We start from the raw sequence: 22,001 nt of genomic DNA on the forward strand, positions 1-22,001 counted from the left end.
ACATGACCTCTGTAGAGGACACCAGGACTTTTTGGAGACACAACAAGTGAATAAGGAAAGAAATTGTATATTAATATTCTTATGAAATATTCCCAATTAGGCCTATTGCTCCCATTATAACACATCTTTTTTCATTAATATGCAAATAGATAGAGTGTATGCATTGCATAGAATGGGAATGGCATTTATGGCCATGTTTACACGCATATTGCAAAGTATATCAATTATATCTGTTATAACATAATCTTCATACAAAGGTTGGATAAAAAAAAGCTTGAATCTTAAAAATTGATTGGTGAATGGGGGGAAAAACATTGTTTTTACCTATTCATGTTTTTAAATGTCTTTTAATTTTCTTAATAAATGTGTCCTGGTGTAGTCTATACAGAGGACATAGCATAAGATAGGAATAAAATATATGTTTGGGTTTTTTTTGTTGTTGTTGTTGTTGTTGTTGTTGTTGTTGTTGTTGTTGTTGTTGTTGTTGTTGTTGTTGTTGTTTGTTTGTTTTCCAGAAATGTCTTTATTTTATTTGTTTCTGCTCCAAACAATGACCTAAAAAAAACTTTTTTCTAGTTCTCAGGAGGATAATGAGCAACATATATCCTCAATTACACAAATATTTTTGAAAACATGGCATCATAGCAAACATTCTTTGTATTAAGATGATTAACAATCTTTTAGGAAATAGCTTTATAAAAACACAAGTGACAAAGAACATGAAATATTGTTATAATTATTTTGTTTTTCTTTTACAAAATCAAAATCAACACAGTGTTCTTTAGTTTATTATTATTATAATTATTATTAGGCTATTTAAATCTTTCATAAAATTCCATAGGAATATACCTAATCTTTCACTACTGTAGGCTACACAAACAACATAGTAATCTTGGTATAATAATGCCAAAAAAAAATAAAAATAAAAATGTGCATTACTGCACCATGATGTAACACTTTATTTTTCTAGAATAACAGCAGGACACTTCTGAATCTTGTAATCACGTGTAATGTCCACCTGTGTCTGAGGGATGGTTAAGCCATTACATGTTGTCTCTCCGACCTGAAGCTGCAGTAAAGTGCTCTTGTTCTCGGACATATGTTAGTCCAGATGCCATGCTCTCTGCTGCTGATCATTAGCCCTTCTATTGCCCTGCGTCCGGCTCATATTCACTCATGCTGAGCACACACACACTCTCTTGCTCTTTCTATAATGTTTTACACACACACACACACACACACACACACACACACACACACACACACACACACACACACACACACACACACACACACACACACACACAATGCCCATGCTTCAACTATTATATTTCTCCTCCCACCTCAGACTCTTCACCTGGCACTGAACAAAGCATTTTGTTCAACACTGCGTTTATTTTGCACAGTCTGACCTTTTACTCTATTTTAACTGTTATGAATGTACTTTAAATTACACTGAAAGCTAGACACTTGACTGAACTGTTTCTTATTACCTTAAAAAGATTTAATTCATATAGTTCAAATATAATTATCCTTTAAATATAATTTGAAATTTATTTTATTGTATTCTTAGTTTTACTTTTAATTTTTGTGCAAATTAAACAGTTTTGTCCACCACATAATTCTCATATTTGTTCTAATTCATAGTTTTATGGGTTTTTATTGATACAATACAGTTTTCACAATTTTACTCCAGTGAAATGTCAAGAGTGTTTATTTATTTATTTATTTATTATTTAATTGTTTCTGTATGAACTCAGAATGATACAGAAAAGATAGGCTAAACTCTAAAAAATGTTGGGTTAATTCAATCCAGCATTTGACCCTGCATAATTATTTATTAAAAGAGTTTGAAGTAAAAAAAAACAAAACAAAACACATTTGTCTCATTATTAAAGGATTAGTTCACTTTCAAATGAAAATTAGCCCAAGCTTTACTCACCCTCAAGCCATCTTAGGTGTATATGACTCTCAGATATATTTTAATAAATATCCTGACGCATCCAAGCTTTATAATGGCAGTGAACAGGGGTCATGAGTATGAGCTGAAGAAAGTGCATCCATCCACATCCATCCATCATAAACGTGTAATCCACACAGCTCCAGAGGGTTAATAAAGGCCTTCTGAAGCGAAGTGATGCGTTTGTGTAAAAAAAATATCTTACATATATACTTCATATAAGTTATGAAGTAAAATAAATCTTGGGGTAATTTTCATTTGAAAGTGAACTAATCCTTTAAAGGTGCCCTAGAATCAAAATTTGAATTTACCTCGGCATAGTTAAATAACAAGAGTTCAGTACATGGAAAAGACATACGTTGAGTTTCAAACCCCATTTCTTCCTCCTTCTTATGTAAATCTCATTTGTTTAAAAGACTTCCGGAAAACACGCGGCTCTCAACATAACACCGACTGTTACGTAACAGTCGTGATAATTAATATGTACGCCCACAATATTTGCATATGCCAGCCCATGTTCAAGGCATTACACAAGGAAAGGCAGTATTAACGTCTGGATCTGTGCACAGACAAGGTAGCAATAATATAACTGACATGATCCATGATATTTTTAGTGATATTTGTAAATTGTCTTTCTAAATGTTTCATTAGCATGTTGCTAATACTGTTAAATGTGGTTAAAGTTACCATCGTTTCTTACTGTATTCACGGAGACAAGAGCTGTCGCTATTTTCATTTTAGCTGTTAGCCACGGAGCACAGCCTCAAACTCATACAGAATCAAACGTAAACATCAAAATAAATACTTTACTCACATAATTCGAAGCATGCATACAGCATGCATGACGAACATCTTGTAAAGATCCATTTGAGGGTTATATTAGCTGTGTGAACTTTGTAAATGCACTGTAATATAGTCGAGAGCTCCTGTGGCAGCTAGGGAACAGGCGAATTAAAGGGGCGGCGCGCTGCCAAAATCAGTGTATAGTTAATGATGCCCCAAAATAGGCAGTTAAAAAAAATAATGAAAAAAAATCTATGTGGTATTTTGAGCTGAAACTTCACAGACACATTCAGGAGACACCTTAGACTTATATTACATCTTGTTAAAAAGCATTCTTGGGCACCTTTTACTTTGATAATCCTTGTGACAAATTCATTTTAAACATGTAATTTATAGCCTAACTTTTTTGTGATTCAGACTGTTTTCTTTCTCTGGAATTTGCAGGAAAAAATATTTGCCTGTAATTATTGCTGCATGTTAAACTTTGATTTTACACATTATTTATAAGGTCAAACGCACTTTGCACAGATCAAAGCAGCATAATGCGGGTCATTTGGCTTGCTTGTCTTTTTAATGGAGTTTTATAAAGGGGCCCATTCAAAAGTCAAAACGGCGTAAGATGCGATTTCACGCCTTTTTAGGTTCATCCATAAGTGGCCACCAGCCCGAGATAACAGCTGTGTGTCAGACGGTGTGTGCGCACGTCTGTGTGTATGCGTTGAGGTGAACGGACACTTGAGCGTCCCCCGGCAAACGCAGCGTTATAGCGGCCGCCGCGCGCGCCAGTTTCCGTTCGTCTCTCCGGTTGCTGGGCACTAAGACAAACTCATGCTCTGTTTGAGCAGAACACTATTACAGACGCGCGCGTAAATATTTGCTCAGAAAACAGACTCCCCATGAGCGATGGGTATAAATGAGCAAACCGCTAATTATCCATAACTCGAAACGGACAGCAAGACTTCACGAGCGACATCCATCCAGCATTTCACGGTAAGAGAGACTCACTGGAACTAACGAACTGGAACTTCTTTCTTTCTTTCTTTCTTTCTTTCTTTCTTTCTTTCTTTCTTTCTTTCTTTCTTTCTTTCTTTCTTTCTTTCTTTCTTTCTTTCTTTCTTTCTTTCTTTCTTTCTTTCCCGTGATTTAAAATATAAAAATATATAAAATAGAATGAAAAAACTGAGAAAAGTTCACAGCTGCTGGCTTTAATAGTGTATATATATATATATATATATATATATATATATATATATAATTTCTGTATATTGGCTATATGTATGTATATATAAGTCTATATATATATATATATATATATATATATATATAATGTATGTATATGGGCTATATGTATGTATAGATAAGGCTATATATATATATATATATATATATATATATATATATATATATATGTATATGGGCTATATGTATGTATATATAAGGCTATATATATATATATATATATACATGTATGTGTGTGTGTGCATAAATTGTGTACAATTACATTATAAATGTGACAACTTTCTCCAATCTGGATTTATAAAAAAATATATATACATACTCTTGTTCTGAGAAAACAATTATATATATATAATTTTCTTCTTAGGATGGCAGCAAGTGTTATCAGGACACTGAGTAATTTGGGTTTCACAAAACCCTTCCCTCCCTCCTTCTTTCCCACTGAGGATGAGGAGGAGACTGAAGAGGAATATGAAGAGGAGCTGAGAGAGGACAGTCTGGAGGAGGAAGAGGATGGAGTAGCCAGTGAGTCACAAGAGGAAGAGCCGTGGAGTTTTGATCCCTCCCCCAATAACACTGAGATGACCAACCAGCTCCTGCGGTTCGCTGAACTCATCAGCAACGATGTCCAGCGCTACTTTGGCCGAAGCCAAGACCCTGATGCCTGTGACATTTATGCAGAGAGGCCGTGTCCAAAAGTCGGGGGCCGCCAGCGATATTATGCTGACTTCATCAAAGTAGCATCATCAGGGCAGGTGGAGGAGCCTGAGTTGCTCGGGCCCCTTGCAGAGCTCTTTCAAGATGCTCAAAGGAAAGGCCGGGGTTTGCCCATGAGCCAACGGCGCCTGCCAATCAGCTTCTGGACAGAGCCTTTCGCACACCGGCTTGATGTGTTAGGTGATACCAGCACACAAGAGAACTCGCTCAGTATGATCGACAATTCAGAGAGCTCTATCAACATCAGCACCTCATTGAGCATGTTCAGTAACACGAGCGTGTGCACCATGACCAGCTCCAGTGTCTCAGGGACTCTCAGCAGCTCAGGCACCCCAGACTTCAGTGATTTACTCGCTCACTGGGCCATGGACAGAGAGAATCCCAGTGAATTTAACTGTGACTACCAACTATCATAACCAGTGTTTGCTAGTCATATCACTGCAAAATGTCATTTATATTTTAATGCTTAATGCTTAAAGCTTTTCTTTCAGTTTTTAATGTTTGCCTTGTTTTCTGGTAAAAAAAAAAAAAAAAAAAAAAGTAGACATTTTCTTTAGAAAATGCATTTGGAATATCAAGTGTCAGATTTTTTCATTTCTTTTAAGTATAAAACTTATTATTTTTTATTTTTATTTTATTATATATTATTTTTGGCAGTGTAATTGTATTACATTTTTAATACAGAACTGATTTTCACTGATATGTGTGTTTTCATGTATAAAAAGAATTATTTTGCTAAAAAAAAGTATGCAGCTAAATATGTCATTAAAATACCCTGTTTGTGATCAATAATTCTGCTATATATCCTCACATATATTCATTTACTATAGGCGTAAATAAGGAATGATGTATAGTCAGGTCGCAGTCACAAAATAAATTGTGACAACTAGACCCAAAGTGACTAAATTTACATGAAATTTGCAATGAAGGAAATCGAAACAAAAAAAAAATGTTGCCTGAAAAATTGTATATATATATATATATATATATATATATATATATATATATATATATATATATATATATATATATATATATATATACAGTCCAAAAGTTTGGAACCACTACGATTTTTAATGTTTTTAAAAGAAGTTTCGTCTGCTCACCAAGGCTACATTTATTTGATTAAAAATACAGTAAAAACAGTAATATTGTGAAATATTATTTCAATTTAAAATAACTGTGTACTATTTAAATATATTTGACCTGTAATTTATTCCTGTGATGCAAAGCTGAATTTTCAGCATCATTACTCCAGTCTTCAGTGTCACATGATCCTTCAGAAATCATTCTAATATGCTGATTTGCTGCTCAATAAACATTTATGATTATTTTCAATGTTGAAAACAGTTGTGTACTTTTTTGAATAGAATAGAAAGTTCAAAAGAACAGCATTTATCTGAAATACAAAGATTCTGTAGCATTATACACTACCGTTCAAAAGTTTGGGGTCAGTAAGAATTTTTATTTTTATTTTTTTGAAAATAAATTAAAGAAATGAATACTTTTATTCAGCAATAATCAATCAAATAAATCAAAAGTGGCAGTAAAGACATTTATAATGTTACAAAAGATTAGATTTCAGATAAACACTGTTCTTTTGAACTTTCTATTCATCAAATAATCCTGAAAAAAAAAAAATATTGTACACAAATATTTTGTACAATTGTACACATTAAATGTTTCTTGAGCAGCAGATCAGCATATTAGAATGATTTCTGAAGGATCATGTGACACTGAAGACTGGAGTAATGATGCTGAAAATTCAGCTTTGCCATCACTGGAATAAATTACTTTGTCAAATATATTAAAATAGAAAACAGTTATTTTAAATTGTATATATATATATATATATATATATATATATATATATATATATATATATATATATATATATATATATATATATACTTTCTAATTTTCATTTAGCTTAAGTTAATTAATTTAAAGGGGTCCTTGATTATGATTTCACAACTTTAGTTTAGTGTGTAAATGTCTGCAAAGTTACAACTCTCAAAGTTCAATGCAAAGGGAGATATTATCTTTTACAGAAATCACTTTTTAAGGACTACAACAAACAGCTGGTAGGGACTACAACAAGCTTCTTCCTGGGTTGATGACATCACAAACCCCAAAATTTACATAAACCTATAAACAACAGGGGTGAGGCCATGTTGGGCTGCTTTAGAGAAGAGGAAGAGTTGTTAACATGCCGTAATTTTACAGCGGACTGCTTCACAAACGAGGGTCAATTCAATGCTGGATTTGCACAAAAGATTAACACGACGACACATGCTAGTCGATGAGTTGAATCAACTCCACAGCAACTACATAAATTTATCCATTAACTATTCAGAAATGTCCAGTTGCATTCTAAAAACTTCTTCCTGAGTCTCTCCATCAGTGTCAGACTCCAGTTTGAACAATGTAAGGCTGAACACCGTTACTGTTGATTGTCATTTTGGCTGCGTGAGATTCTCCAGCTTTGTTGTTGTTGAGCAACCGAAGTGCGAGCTGTTAAAGCTCCGCCCTCTTCTGGAAAGGGGGCTGGGAGCAGCAGCTCATTTGCATTTAAAGGCACTCACAAAAACAGAGTGTTTTTGCTCACACCCAAATAGGGGCAAATTTGACAAGCTATGATAAATTATTTGAGTGGTATTTTGAGCTGAAACTTCACAGACACATTCTGGGGACACCAGAGACTTATGGTCAGGACGGCGGTTTGAGCTGCCTTGTGTTTGTGTTTGTACCGCTGTTCGTCCGGAACGCGAGCACGTGTTGTTATGTTGTTTGCGCCATGCGTTCAACTGTCTATTGTTGCCCCGCCCTCTTGTTACACTGTTAACTCATTATTAATCTCACATGTTACTCCTCATTAGCTTCCCTTAATATTCCCTTCATGTTTTTTGTTCCGTGCCAGATCGTGTTAATGCGTCTTGTAGTTCATGTCTTGTTTTTTTTTTGTGCCATTCCCAGTTTTCTAGTCATTTATTTTCTTCAGTTTGATTTTTTTTTTTTTTGTGCCTAATTCCAAGTTATGTCTATGTTGTTTTCTTTTGCTGTGACTAGAGCTCTGCTGGATTTCTAGCTTTATTTTGACTTTTAGATTGTGCTTATCTTCCCGCTACCTCCGGCTTCCCCGCTGCCATCTCCCTTCCTCTTCTCCCCGCTTCACCTGCCATCACTGCCCATTGCTCCCCCTGTCTCGTTCGCCATCATCCTTGACCTCCTGAGCTGCAGACTGCTTTTGGCTGGGCATTTCTGTTCCATGGACTTTGTCTTGCTACCTGAGGCCGTCACTGACTGTGGACATTATCCAGTCTAGCCCTTGCAGCTATTTTGTTACTCCTTGATCTGTTTCCCTAATAAACTGTGTATTACCCTGCAAATTGAATCCTCTTCTTTCCGAGCCCTAACACTTGTGAAAAGAGGCATAACTGGTCTGTATTAATGACACTCACATTCATTATTCAAACACTTTGAAACAATAGAAGAATGACAGTGAGAAAGCATTATGAGAAGGCAAACAGGTTTCAACACATTTCCTGGTGATAACGATCTGAATCAGCCCCATTATACAAACAAACTAAATGTCTGTTTATTGACATACAGTCCTTTATGCTGAATAATTTGCATGTTTAGTGAGTACATAATCCCACTTCTATCTTTGTTTACAATGCAGGAGTGAACAATAATGCATGTCCCGTTCAATAGTTTCATCGTTAGTGTATGTGTGCATGTGTTTCTGTCTTCATCTCAGTGCTCTGAGTGCTTACGTGTACTGAGCATGGGTAACTCTCTAGTGAACGTGGCACGTGGGCAGAAAGGTCAGATATGGACATGTGGTTTGGTCATTGCTAATGTGCACAATGATTGGAAACGTTCAACTTCCATGAATGGATATTATTTATACTTCTTGTTTTATCATTGAAAATAATTTAATATGATATAATATTATTTTGATTTTAGGCTGAATATGTACATCTGTAAATTGGTTCAGCTCATATATACAGCTACAATATATGTTCAGGATACTACTAAGTGATATGAATTTCATACGTTATTATATTTGCCTGTAATCTAATGCTAATTTTCCAACGGCACAATGACAGAGCACATGTGATGTGGCAAGTGAGACCAGTAGCTTTGCACCACGCAGACTTTTCAATGATTCGTCAGCATTATCAGCAGCACAAGACCTGGCAGCAGCATGTTACAGCTCATTTCAACAATTTCCTCTAGAGGTCCGCTGAACTTATCCACCATGAGGTTCCTACACATACTGTGTTTCACCTTCTTGCTCTGCGGTTTGTGTGTGAGGGCAGAGGATGAAACCACTAAGGACAACGTTGAAGAAAAAGGAAACAACGATGAAGAAAAAGTTGAGGACACCCCTGAAGAAGACACAGAACCAGAGAAACCAGAAAAGACAGATGAAATTACAGAAGAGAAAGACGTTTTGATCCTTCATAGTGTCAACTTTGACAGAGCTCTCAGTGAGAACAAGTACCTGCTTGTGGAATTTTGTAAGTATGACTTTCCTTATATGATTATGACTATGATTATTGTACTTACAAATCATCATTCTGATCTTATTAATGCAAGAAAACATGTGGCTATGCATGAAGGTGCAATATGTATTCAAAATGGGAATGCCCTTTCACTTATAAAGTAGTTTTATATTTAGTTGCATGTATTTAAATTATCCTATCTATGAGCAGCACAAGAAAAGTTCAAAGATTGCTAACGTTCATCATCCATCAGGAGCGCACCTGTTATTTCTCCCACACTTGAAAGGCTGGCCAGTTATTCAAATTTTACAATGCTGTTTTGTGTTTTGTGCTATCATTGCTGTAAAATGTTGAAAAAAATGTACATTATGAATGTCAACTGTCACATTTAGTATGTAATATATGTTATAGCACATAGCTAAAGTATATGGTCTAGTTGTCACACTTTATACTCTTTCTTAAATAATTACAGTAAATATACAGTATACACCACCATTCAAAAGTTTGGGGTCTGTAAGATTTTGTAAGGGTTTTTGAAAGAAGTCTCTTATGCTCACCAAGGCTGCATTTATTTGATCAAAAATACTGTAAAAACAGTAATTCTCTGATAAATAAAGAGCTCAAAAGAGAATAGAATTTAACATCTGAAACTTACATGACTTAAAAAAGTTACTGTAATATCCAAGTGTGACAACTAGCCCCGCTGTGCCTAATATAGATGTTGGTATGAACCTCGCACTTGTCTTTCAAAACATAAAAAGATGCTCCATGGTGTGGTCACTGCCGCAGTCTGGAGCCCATTTATGCTGAAGTGGCTGGACAGCTGAAAAATATGTCATCTGATGTACGGCTGGCCAAAGTGGACGGAACAGAAGAGAACGAACTTGCCTCAGAGTTTGGTGTGGATAGTTTTCCCACACTTAAATTCTTCAAAGATGGCAAAAGGCAAAATGCCACAAATTTTTCTGGTAATGTATTTATTTGTTTAGTGTGTTCAAAGGTGTGATTTTATTTTCATACAGTGTGCATAAGCTTATAGGCATTATTCTGTGATTTGAAAAGGAAAGCGAACTGTAAAAGGAATCACAATGTGGCTGGAGAGGCACACGGGCCCCAGCGCTACTGTTCTCAATGATGTGAAGAGTGCCAAGGCTCTGCTGGATGCAAATGAGGTGGTTGTGGTTGGATTCTTTCAGGTAAATTATCTTTTGTTTGCATAAAGTAACTGACTTTTATGATCTGATATTGCCTTATAACGAGAGTATAAAGTATATATATTTAAAAAAAAAATAGATTTATCAGATTTATTAGATTTGTTTTAAATGTAATTTAATTTACTCTCTCTTTCTATCCAAGGATTTGGAAGGAGATAAGGCAAAGACATTCTATGATGTAACTTTAATAGTAGTGGACATTAAATTTGGCATCACAAGCAGCCCAGAGCTCTTCAAGAAGTATGATGTAAAGAGTGACTCATTGGTGCTCTTCAAGAAGGTAATCATGATCGTATAGCACTACAATTTGTGATTGTTAGGCAAACTACTATTAGTGGGTATTTTGATTAATCACAGTGATTTAAATCTTAAATTTGTTGTCTAAAAAAGATTGATTTACTGATTCATTCTCCAGGTATTGTGTAGGGGAATTTTACAGTTACAGACCCAAAAGACCACACTCTAAAAAATGCTGGGTTAAAAACAACCCAAGTTGGGTTGAAAATGGACTAACCCAGCGATTGGGTTGTTTTAACCCAGTGGTTGGGTTAAATGTTTGCCCAACCTGCTGGGTAGTTTTATTTAAACAAACTATTGTTTAAAAATTGCTATATGGCTAGCTTAAAATGAACCCAAAATAGTTGGGAAATTAAAAACCAGATGCAATTAGAGGCAACAATAATAGACAAAAGGTGAATGTTTATTAATAAGCTTTAATATTTTATTAATATAAATTCAATAGTTTATTAATATACATTTATTAATAAGCAATTTAATAAATGTTATTGTTTAATAATTATTCATTGAACATTAATAAATGTTCATTTCCAACATACTTTGGGTTAATTTTAATTAAGCAATACAGTAATTTTTAAACAATAGTTGAGTTAAATAAAACTACCCAGCAGGTTGGGCAAACCCTAGTATGGGTTAAAACAACCCAATTGCTGGGTTTGTCCATTTTCAACCCAACTTGGGTTGTTTTTAACCCAGCATTTTTTAGAGTGCAGATATGATGCATAAAGACCCAGAGTCAGAGTTAAAAATAATAATAATTATAAATTGACGAAAATTTTACTGAAGAATAGTTTGCAGTTTCATCAGTCTCACAAGGAGTTCATAGGCCGCTATGTGTACATTCACATTTCCACGACAATTATACTCTAACAGAGTCTACTAACTACATCATTACTTCAGGTTGAATGATTCTGATTGGCTAAGAAAAAAATAGACAAAATTAGTAATCTTGCACACATGGACAGATAGTGAGAAGCATATCTTCATTCGTCAGGATGCTGAAGAGGGGACCCTGGATTTAGGTACTGGATGTCCTTTTGGGGTCATTATATGGTGTCTGTCTGTTCTCCAGCAGACTGCCAGGTGTCCACGAGTACAAAGATCCTGCACAGAACACTTAGCGCACATACACAGATGCACGTTTCACAGCTTCTTCAAGGTTGAAGTTGGTCTGAGCTCTGCTCTGAGCAGGAAACTTGCCCAAAACATACTGATAACATGTTCTTTTCTCTCAGTGTGAGGTACAGACAATATTCAAAATTATTTTCTAGTGTTTGAAAAGGAAAATAAATGCTTTAACATACGTTGAAGAAGTCATTGAAATAATTTAACAGAACATAAATGTTGAATCTTTTAGTGTGTTATGAGTGAGTCATTGAATAGTTCATCTAACTGATTCACTAAAAACAACATTCTAAAAAATTGTGGGTTAAAATAGCCCAAATTGGGTTAAAAATTGACAAATCCAGTGGTTGGGTTGTTTTGACCAAGCAGGAATTTCCAACCTATTTCAGGTTCATTTTATATGGTAATTTTTAAACAATAGTTGAGTTAAATAAAAACATGGTCAAACATTTAACCCTCCAACTGCTGGGTCAAAACAACTCAAACGCTGGCTTCATCTATATTTAACCTAGTCTCGCATAGCCAGACCTTCAGACTGATGGCAGAAGGTCTGGACTCTATCGCAGCTTTCATTGGCCAATGATTGCCCAAGAGGACGTTTGACTGACATGTAATGCAACCAATCACAGTTCGTTTTGTTCCGCGTCATGTTAAGGGGCGTTAAATTGTAAAGTCGATGTCCCTACAATAACAGATCGCATCAATAAATTATTCATTCAAGAACGTTGTGCAAGTTTACTGCAACAATGGAGCCACGAACTTCACATTCTTTTGAAAATCCAGCGTTTAGTTGATTCTTCAGTTGACTCACAAAAGATGGTTTAATACCATTCTTACACTCTTTAATTATATATGACCATCTGTCATTTTTAAACAATTCCCTTTGTATAACCAGGACTGACCTATATGTCAAACTGATAACAAGACCTTCATTCAGTGTTGCTCTAAGTCTCGTTCAGGCATAAAACATCAGCGAAGGTTATATTCGTTCAGTTAGTCCAAGCAATGAAATGCATCTTTTCCTGTCACACTCAAAAGCTATTGGTTCATATTATAGTTAGTCACTGAAGGCAGTAAAAGCCACAAACTTGACAAATAATCTGTACAACATGTGCATAAAAGTGTAAGATTTGTTCACTTAAAAGATTAATTTAAAAACGCAGATTCGTTTCCAAACCAAACATAAAAAAGAGAATGTAATTTATTCAATAAATTCAGTTTGGCTATGTTCAGCTGTTGGTTCACCTATGTCCCCCAACCCCACGTTCTTTTTTTTGTGTATGTTCCAGTTTGATGAAAAGCGGGCAGACATGCCTCTCTCCAAGGAAGACAAGCTTGATAAAGGGGAACTGATTTCATTCATCCATTCTAACAGTATGCAACTCGTCATTCAATTTACTGAAGAGGTAACACTTTAAAATTCACTTGATGAACTGACCAATGAACCAGCTGCTAAAAACAATTATAATCTATCTTAAAAATATACAAACTATATGTGCATGAATCAAAAATAATTTATGATATAATCACTATTTTTGTTACCAAAACCAACTTTTTTTTACTTTTTTTCTTCAGAATGCTGAACAAATTTTTAGCTCTAAGGTCCGCAAACATTTACTCCTGTTCATCAATACAACTGTGGAATCCCAGAATGCACTGCTCAAAGATTATAGAGATGTTGCCAGTGAGTTTAAGGAAAAAGTATGTTTTTTTTAGAGTCAATAGAGTCATATTTGCATTAAACATACTTCAGAGAACCATTTTAAACTTTGTCATGCTCACAGTCTGTCTGTATGTGTATAGGTGATTTTCATCACGTTAGATGTTACACATGACAAAGTGGATCATGTGCTGAAGTATTTCAGTATCTCTAAAGATGATGTTCCTATCATTCGCCTGATCAACACTGAGAAAGTGGTGACATACGCAATGGAAGGAACAAACATCAACAAAGACACACTGAGAACATTTTGCCAGGGTGTTCTTGATGGTACTGTGAAGGTATGTAATGCAGTAATATTGTAATATTAAACGATTATCTAAATCTGCATACTAAAAAACAATCTGCATTGTATTCTAGCCTTTTTTGAAGACTCAAGAAATTCCAGAGGACTGGGACAAGAATCCGGTTAAAGTCCTTGTAGGGAAGAACTTTGATGAAGTGGCATTTGATAAGACTAAGAACGTCTTTGTGGAGTTTTGTAAGTTAGTACTTCTTAGGCTCAAATAAATATAGCATTAAAGTTACCATGAAATCGAATGTTTTTGTGGAATATTGCATTATCCGAATGATCCGTGCACATCATTATTATTATTTTGTTTTTTTTAAAAAAGATCACATGCCCTTGTAATCTTTAATCAAATATCTTCCCCTCCCTCTTGCAACGACTTCTCTGATTACGTGTTTACTGGTGTGAGGGTGGGACAACCTGTCACTCACATGAGATCGACCAATAGCAAACCACAACGGTCCAACAATCCAATATATTTCTCATGGACAAAATCAAGAGCCACACTACATTTTTCCTTGATCGAGAAGTAATTTAACTCAGATATATGTCAAAACAGGGACTATAGTAATTTCCGTTGCATCTGACGTTATAATTTATGTCCTTCTCAAAGATGCTCCCTGGTGTGGTCACTGTCAGCAGCTGGCTCCTGTGTGGGATGAGTTGGGTGAGAAGTACAAAGACCATGAGAACATAATCATTGCGAAAATAGATGCAGCAGAAAATGATGTGGAAGATGTCATTATACAGGGATTTCCCACCATTAAATACTTTCCTGCTGGGGCTGAAAAGAAGGTTTGCAACAACACTCACACTCTAAAGCCTGTTAACTATCAATGTTTTGGTAGTGGGACACTTGGTGCTGTTTACATTGCCTTTTGCATACAGTATTTTAGTAATCATCATAAATTAGGTATCACTCAAAAACACTCAAAATTCATCCTCTGGAAACCGTTTTGAAATTGGACTGCATTACCATGGAAATGGTATTTTAAAACATTATAGTGGACTCAATTTTTGTGATATCAACTTCAAATTTGGAACACAACTTGGTTAGACATATGGCTTTAATTTTTCTAGCAATTTTAGGGGACAAAGACAACGATGTTCTAAAAATGGAAAAGTTTTGAAAAGTTGCGACTAATATGCTGTATTATGCTGCCAGGCCAGTAGTTGGCGATGTCACTTTGTAAAGAAACATTCGCGCCTATAGACTGAACACGTAATATGCATTTGCAAGATGTAACCATTTTCACAAATTTACATTTTTGTAGTCAACATAGAGACGATAACGGCAATATTTTCAAAAACTTGCACTTTGAAACCTGTTTTCAAATGTGTTTTCGGGCCCCAAAAATGCTGAGTCATGTAAATGAATGGCCAAAACGCATAAAAAGTTTTCCATTTTTAGTTGAAAACAGTGTCCGGTAAACATCCAAATTATTTTGTAAAATATATATTTTGTATAGACCTTATGCGGCAGAGAAACAAGTGTGCAGCCATCTTTATAATATTGTCTTTGAACTTCCGTTTTTGCGTAGCTCTGTCATTTCTATTGCGTGGATTTACTTCTTGTAGAGTAAATGAAAGTTATTGTGAGCATTGTAATGATTGAAGCAGATGTCTTAAAATCAGTAGATCGGGAAGATTTTGATGAAGAGCAGTTCATTCATAAATACGTAAGATCGCTGTGGAAATACAAACCGGAAGACAAAAGACAACAAGCGCAGGGCTGAAAAGGTGCGGGGCTGCAGAAGGTTTATAAAATAAAAAAATATTTAGTTCAGTATATTTGCATTACAGTAAACTTCTTTAACTTTGTTATACTTTCATTTCTTTCATTGCATTTACTTTTGCAAAAATATGTTGAGTGTCCTCTTAAAAGTAAACTGATCTTATGCCTGTATTCCAAATCATTCATTAATCACAACAATTTAAGTTCAGATCTATGCTCAAAAAAAGGGTGTGTTATTGTGAGAATCACAATACTGACAAATGTGTTTTTTGTTGTTGTTGTTGTTGTTGTTGTTTTTTTTAAATCAGATTGTTGACTATAATGGAAATAGAGATTTGGTGACTTTCTCAAAATTCCTTGATAATGGAGGAGTGTCATCAGAAGAAGTGAGTAAAGATAAAGATGAGGACAACGACGATGATGATGATGATGATGATGATGATGATGATGAAGATGAGGTCAGTCAAAAGCCAACAGATAGCGTGATTATTTAGCCAGTTATTAAGATAAAAACAACCTGAGCTTCTTGATTTCAGTAATATAACTGGCATGTTTATTTCTGCTTTTCAGGTGTCAGATAAATCAGAAGAGACACCAATGAAGTCTACCAATGAAAGCACCAAGGATGAGCTGTAAAAACAAGGCATAAATCAACTCATTTGTACTAAACAGGATCAGTATGAGATTTATGCAACATAAGCCAAATGTGTTTTATCAGATTAATGTAATTTTCTCTGCACTAGACCATTTCTACAAACTACTTACCTGACTAAATTGAATAAAAAATAACATGTAAAGGTTTTTATTTCTGATCTATAATTTACTTCTCTGGTGTGGGATCTGTTAGACACTATCAGTATTAGTATTTGACTTCAGAAAATTATATAGGTGAATCTCATAAAATTATAAAAAACAAAGCCTATTTCTAAGAAAATTTATGTTTAACGAAAATTAATAACATTGTGTCATCACCGTAATGGAGGAAAAAAAGTTTTTTTTTTTTTTTAATATAAAGGTATTACTACAGTATATCATAGTGGTATGTTTTTACTATTTAAAGTATACAGAATTAAATGTTACACATCATTACATATTTTTTTTTTTAGTTTTTAATGTAATACAATACAATTTACTCTATTGCTAAGAGAAAATCTAATCACTATTAAGAATAATAAAAAATGTAATTACATTTCCTTTTTTATCTTTTGGTTTTGTGGAAAAATGTTACCTAAACATGAAATTTTGTGAGTTTCACCCTGATTTTTTTATACATTTGTTGATGTAATGGCCTTTATTTTCAAAGTAAATAAATGATTAATATGATTTCATTCATTAATGTCCTTTGGCCACATCTACCCTTGTCAGGGACACAGATGGAGGTGGGCAGGTAAGTGTAAACAGGTAGTTTATTTAGACAGAGGCACAGACACTGGCAGATGGAGAATGCAGGTGAGTGAATGAACAAGCACTTTGAACAGTCACTTAGCTGGAGAATAATGGATGTCATCTTTATAGGTGAAGGATCCATGGGGAGAACAGGTGATGGAAGACAAATGGAAGTGGATATGGGAATCTCAGGTAAGTAACAGGTAAGGAGTCCAGGTACGTGAGGCATAGTGCTTTCCATTGACGAGACCAGACAATGTGGAGTGAACATGGGTCTTTTGTAATGGTGTGCTGAGTGTTAACAATGGTGATAGCTTGCAGGTGCAGGTGATTGGTGAATGAGTGCAGGTGAGGAACCAAAGGGATGCTTGGAAATTGAGTCCGGGGAAGGTGAGACAGACGGTGACTGTGACAGTATTCCCCCTTCCCGGTAGGCATGTCCTCATGCCGTAGATGGAAAAACCAGGGAGGGAGGGTGGGCATCCTGGAGTCTTGACCGGAGAGTGGCGGTGCAGGTAGATATGAAGACTTCAGGACGGAGCCATGGCCCTTCCGGAGGCCACTTGAGCGGGCTCGTGGGCTGGAATGGAGCCTGGAGCTGAAGCCATCATGGGACGAGGACGGGAGTCACCTCTAGACGCGGGATGAAGGAGAGAGGCTCGTCTCTGGACGCGGGACGAAGGAGAGAGGCTCGCCTCTGGACGCGGGACGAAGGAAAGAATCGCCTCTGGACGCGGGACGAAGGAGAGAGGTTCGACTCTGGACGCGGGACGAAGGAGAGAGGTTCGACTCTGGACGCGGGACGAAGGAGAGAGGTTCGACTCTGGACGCGGGACGAAGGAGAGAGGTTCGACTCTGGACGCGGGACGAAGGAGAGAGGTTCGACTCTGGACGCGGGACGAAGGAGAGAGGTTCGACTCTGGACGCGGGACGAAGGAGAGAGGTTCGACTCTAGACGCGGGACGAAGGAGAGAGGTTCGCCTCTGGACGTGGGATGAAGGAGAGAGAGAGTCACCTCTGGACACGGGATGAAGGAGAGAGGCTCGCCTCTGGACGTGGGACGAAGGAAAGAATCGCCTCTGGACGCGGGACGAAGGAGAGAGGTTCGACTCTGGACACGGGACGAAGGAGAGAGTCTCGCCTCTGGATGCGGGACGAAGGAGAGAGAGAGTCACCTCTGGACACGGGATGAAGGAGAGAGTCTCGCCTCTGGACGTGGGACGAAGGAGAGAGTCTCGCCTCTGGACGTGGGACGAAGGAGAGAGAGGTTCGCCTCTGGACGCAGGACAAAGGAGAGTGTCTCGCCTCTGGACACGGGATGAAGAAGACAGAGAGTCACCTCTGGACATGGGACGAAGGAGAGAGTGTCGCCTCTGGACGTGGGATGAAGGAGAGAATCTCGCCTCTGGACACGGGACAAAGGAAAGAATCGCCTCCGGACGCGGGACGGAGAGAGTCGCCTCTGGACTGTGGTAAGGGACTGGAATCATCACTGGACTGAGGTCAGGGGCCGAATCCTGGATGAGGAAGAGATTCATAGCTGTGACTGAGGGTTCAGGTGTGGTGTCAGCCATCTTGACTGAGGGTTCCAGACTGGTGGCCATCTTGGGAAGGGACTCTGGAGATGGGGACTGGCGAACAGGGAACTTCAGTAAAGTAGTTCGAACAAAAAGGGAAGGGTCCCTTACTTTAGTTATCAGGTCAGTATCTTGAGGGAAGAATGGAGGTTCAGGCGTGGAGATCATGGTGAGAGGAGTGGATGAGGGGGACTATGGTTACAGGTGGCAGGTGAGTAACAGGTAAGGAGTCCAGGTACGTGAGGGATAGTGCTTTCCATTGATGAGACCAGACAATGTGGTGTAGTGAACATGGGGCTTATGTAGTGGTGTGCTGAGTGTTTGGTGATAGCTTGCAGGTGCAGGTGATTGGTGAGTGAGAGCAGGTGAGCAACCAGAGGGATGCTGGGAAATGGAGTCTGGGGAAAGTGAGACAGACGGTGACTGTGACAACTCTAAATACCAAAAACCAAAAATTATTCAAACATTTTTTATATTTTTTATATAATTTTACTAATGGGTGCAGGACACTAGTTAATTTATGTAAGTGAGGATAGCAAAATAAAGTAAACTGTGACATACTATTGCCAAAAATTATTTTAAAAATTGATACAAATTTGGAACCAAAAATTATTCAGACACTTTGACCTGACCATGTTTTGCTTAAGTGTTATCTTACATAATTAAGATAAAAAATAAAAAAATTCTGACACAGTTTAACTCTGAGATCTTGTTATATTTTATTACCATTTTTTTTTTCAACTAGAGTGAATAAACTGTATTAAGGAATGAAATGTTTGAGGTGTCTGTATATCATTTCATAACCAACACAGCTACAGCAAGATATATTCTTCTCATGACGGGCGTCCCGAGGAAAAACAGAAAAGCAAATGAAGAATAATTAGCGTAGCTGCTGTTAAGAAAAGATAGTCATGTGCAATTGATCTGATATGAGATGCATTATGTGAATGCTTGGCTAAAGAGATGCGTCTTTAATCTAGATTTAAAATGGGTGATGGTGAACATTATCAGGAAGGCTATTCCAGAGTTTAGGAGCCAAATGTGAAAACACTCTCCCTCCTTTAGTGGACTTAGATATCAACCAGAAGTCCAGATTTGTGTGATCTTAAAGAGCATGAAGGATTGTGAATAAATGTCATTCACTCGAAGTAAGTCTGTCAGTGGAGGGACAGAAAGCTCTCAGATTTCATTAAAACTTAGTTTTTGTTCCGAAAATGAATTAAAGAGTTGGAACGACATGAGGTTGAGTAAATGTTGACAGAATTTTCATTTTTGCTAGAACTAACCATTTAACTTACTCTAAGGCACGCTCACTGACAGGCTCACTATGCTGACAGGCACATTCTTCAAATACACAGTCATAGATAAACTATGAACAGGTAAACAGGTAGAGCGAGTCAGGCAGTGATGTTCTATGGAAGATTCTACAAAGTATCAACACGCAGGTAAGAATAATTTATAAACACCTGTTTATAAACACCTGCTTAAAGTTAATTCACTCTTAATGTAAGATACACTAAGTTAGACAAAGCTTTTTGAAGCATGCTGACACAAAGTATGAAAGAGTAAATTGGCATGAGGTTATTACTTTCAGTGTAACTCGTATGAAACACAATTAATAAATTGATAAAGTACGTAAATCTTTAGTACTAACATGATAAATTTGGTCTGAATGTCATGTGACTTTTTTTTTTTTCAAGTTCACATCTGAGATTGCCATTTCAGGCTTAGAAATCAAATATGTGGAATGATATATCGGATGAATAAAAGAAATATTATGTATTTGTAAAAAAAGGAATGAGGTCATTTATGTAAGGACATAACTTACTTTTAGTTTTTTCCTCTTGCTCTTTTCATTCCTATCATACTTGATCCAGAATGAAACCTGAACGATTAAATGAAGACAAACACAAGTATAGAGAACATGTTTTCTAATGTAGGGTGAATTATTTTATGATTAATACCCGTCTTTTTCTTTCATAATGCGTCATGTTAATATATTTACAAGGTGTACTGAAACCAGGACAACTCATAGTGGTTTATTAATGCTGATTCAACCAGGTTATTCCCTGTTCTACATTGGACTGAACTTGCTTTGGTGTAGAAGCACTGATCTATAACGATTCTAACAGGTTAGCACTTTCCTCAGTTACAGTTGTGGTCATAATTATTGGCACCCTTGGTAAATATGATCAAACATGACTGTAAAAATAAATCTGCATTGTTTATCCTTTTGATCTTTAATTCATCAAAATTAACAAAAATCTAACCTTTCATTGAAGGAAAAGAATTGAAAGTGGGGGGAAAGTCACATTATGAAATAAATGTTTTTCTCCAAAACACGTCGGCCACAATTACTGGCACCATAGAATTTTTTTTATGAGTAAAATATCTCTGAAGTATATTTCCATTCATATTTCCATTTCTTTTAGCACACCAGTGTGATCATGAACATGAAATTGTCTAGCCATGACTTCCTGTTCCACAGGAGTAAAAATATGAGGAAACATGGCCAAAAGAAAGGCCAAATTCCCTTAATCATTCATCACAATGAGCACATTTACATGCACACCAGTACATTGAACATCAGCTCATCAAAATAACCAGTTTTCTCCATTCACATGCAAACTAGGGAATGTACACTAATTGAGACTTGATTGCTTTATATGATAAACAGATTACATTTAGGCTTTTATTCACATATAAATATTCATCAGCAAACATAAACAAGCTCATCCTAACCACCGTCATTGCATCCTCATAGATCCTCTGCTCTAATCCTGATCATCCGGCTGCTTCCCATCCATCTCTACAAGGAAACAGAGATTGTTACTACTAAGTTAAATTCTTTCAAATGATCTACATTCCATCTTCTCACCTGTTTGATTTATCTGATCTCTGCTACCAGTGTCAATAAACAATGTAAACGACATTACCTGTGTGGTCTCCTTTGCATTGGTTCTCGCAAGTCAAGCAAACATGCATGAGCTTCTGTTTATCACAACAGATGTATGAGGTAATGAATGTTTATATGTGAATATAAGCCTATATTAAATCTGTTCACTATATAAAGCAATTGTGTCTCTTCAAAAAAATTGAACTAAACTGTTCAATTCATATGGATTAGTTTTACGATTTCTTTATGAACTTTTTGAAGTGTCAGAGTATCAGCTGCATGTCTAGAAGGAACAGAACATTTTTATTTTTGGGTGAACTATCCCTTTATATATATAGGCCTACTATCTCAATAGATTCAGAATGGATGTTCCTGCATGTACTGCTCCATCTGGCTGCACATCCCCACCCCACGAATACGAGGACGTCCATCATTATGAGGAGATTCCTGCTACACTGCCACCCTTACATGCCACAGCTACAGCGCCACCTACCTATATAAGTAAGAGCTGCAGCGGCTGAGGTTTTTTCTATAATAATCAAAAGTACAGTACAT

General features: G+C 36.5%; 2 protein-coding genes across 2 annotated transcripts; both read left to right on the forward strand.

Moving 5' to 3' along the window:
* Positions 1-3,029: 3,029 nt before the first annotated feature.
* On the forward strand, positions 3,030-5,112 carry percc1 (proline and glutamate rich with coiled coil 1). Its single transcript, XM_067402758.1, has 2 exons — positions 3,030-3,733; positions 4,347-5,112. Exons 1-2 carry the CDS (start codon positions 3,657-3,659, stop codon positions 5,110-5,112), a joined length of 843 nt encoding a protein of 280 aa, XP_067258859.1. The 5' UTR covers positions 3,030-3,656.
* Positions 5,113-8,878: 3,766 nt separating this feature from the next.
* On the forward strand, positions 8,879-16,589 carry pdia2 (protein disulfide isomerase family A, member 2). Its single transcript, XM_067403642.1, has 11 exons — positions 8,879-9,222; positions 9,969-10,175; positions 10,270-10,403; positions 10,564-10,701; positions 13,133-13,249; positions 13,419-13,544; positions 13,647-13,844; positions 13,924-14,044; positions 14,466-14,647; positions 15,896-16,045; positions 16,158-16,589. Exons 1-11 carry the CDS (start codon positions 8,907-8,909, stop codon positions 16,221-16,223), a joined length of 1,755 nt encoding a protein of 584 aa, XP_067259743.1. The 5' UTR covers positions 8,879-8,906; the 3' UTR covers positions 16,224-16,589.
* The last annotated feature ends 5,412 nt before the right edge of the window (positions 16,590-22,001 follow it).

Source organism: Chanodichthys erythropterus, chromosome 12 (genome assembly GCF_024489055.1).
Source record: "Chanodichthys erythropterus isolate Z2021 chromosome 12, ASM2448905v1, whole genome shotgun sequence".
In the NCBI taxonomy this organism is placed as follows: domain Eukaryota; kingdom Metazoa; phylum Chordata; class Actinopteri; order Cypriniformes; family Xenocyprididae; genus Chanodichthys; species Chanodichthys erythropterus.

Coding starts and splice junctions, on each gene's coding strand:
- percc1 (XM_067402758.1), top strand. CDS start 3,657: ATGAGCAAACCGCTAATTATCCATAACTCGAAACGGACAGCAAGACTT. Junction 3,734..4,346: donor CATCCATCCAGCATTTCACG/GTAAGAGAGACT, acceptor TTTTCTTCTTAG/GATGGCAGCAAGTGTTATCA.
- pdia2 (XM_067403642.1), top strand. CDS start 8,907: ATGTTACAGCTCATTTCAACAATTTCCTCTAGAGGTCCGCTGAACTTA. Junction 10,176..10,269: donor AAATGCCACAAATTTTTCTG/GTAATGTATTTA, acceptor TGATTTGAAAAG/GAAAGCGAACTGTAAAAGGA. Junction 13,250..13,418: donor TCATTCAATTTACTGAAGAG/GTAACACTTTAA, acceptor TTTTTTCTTCAG/AATGCTGAACAAATTTTTAG.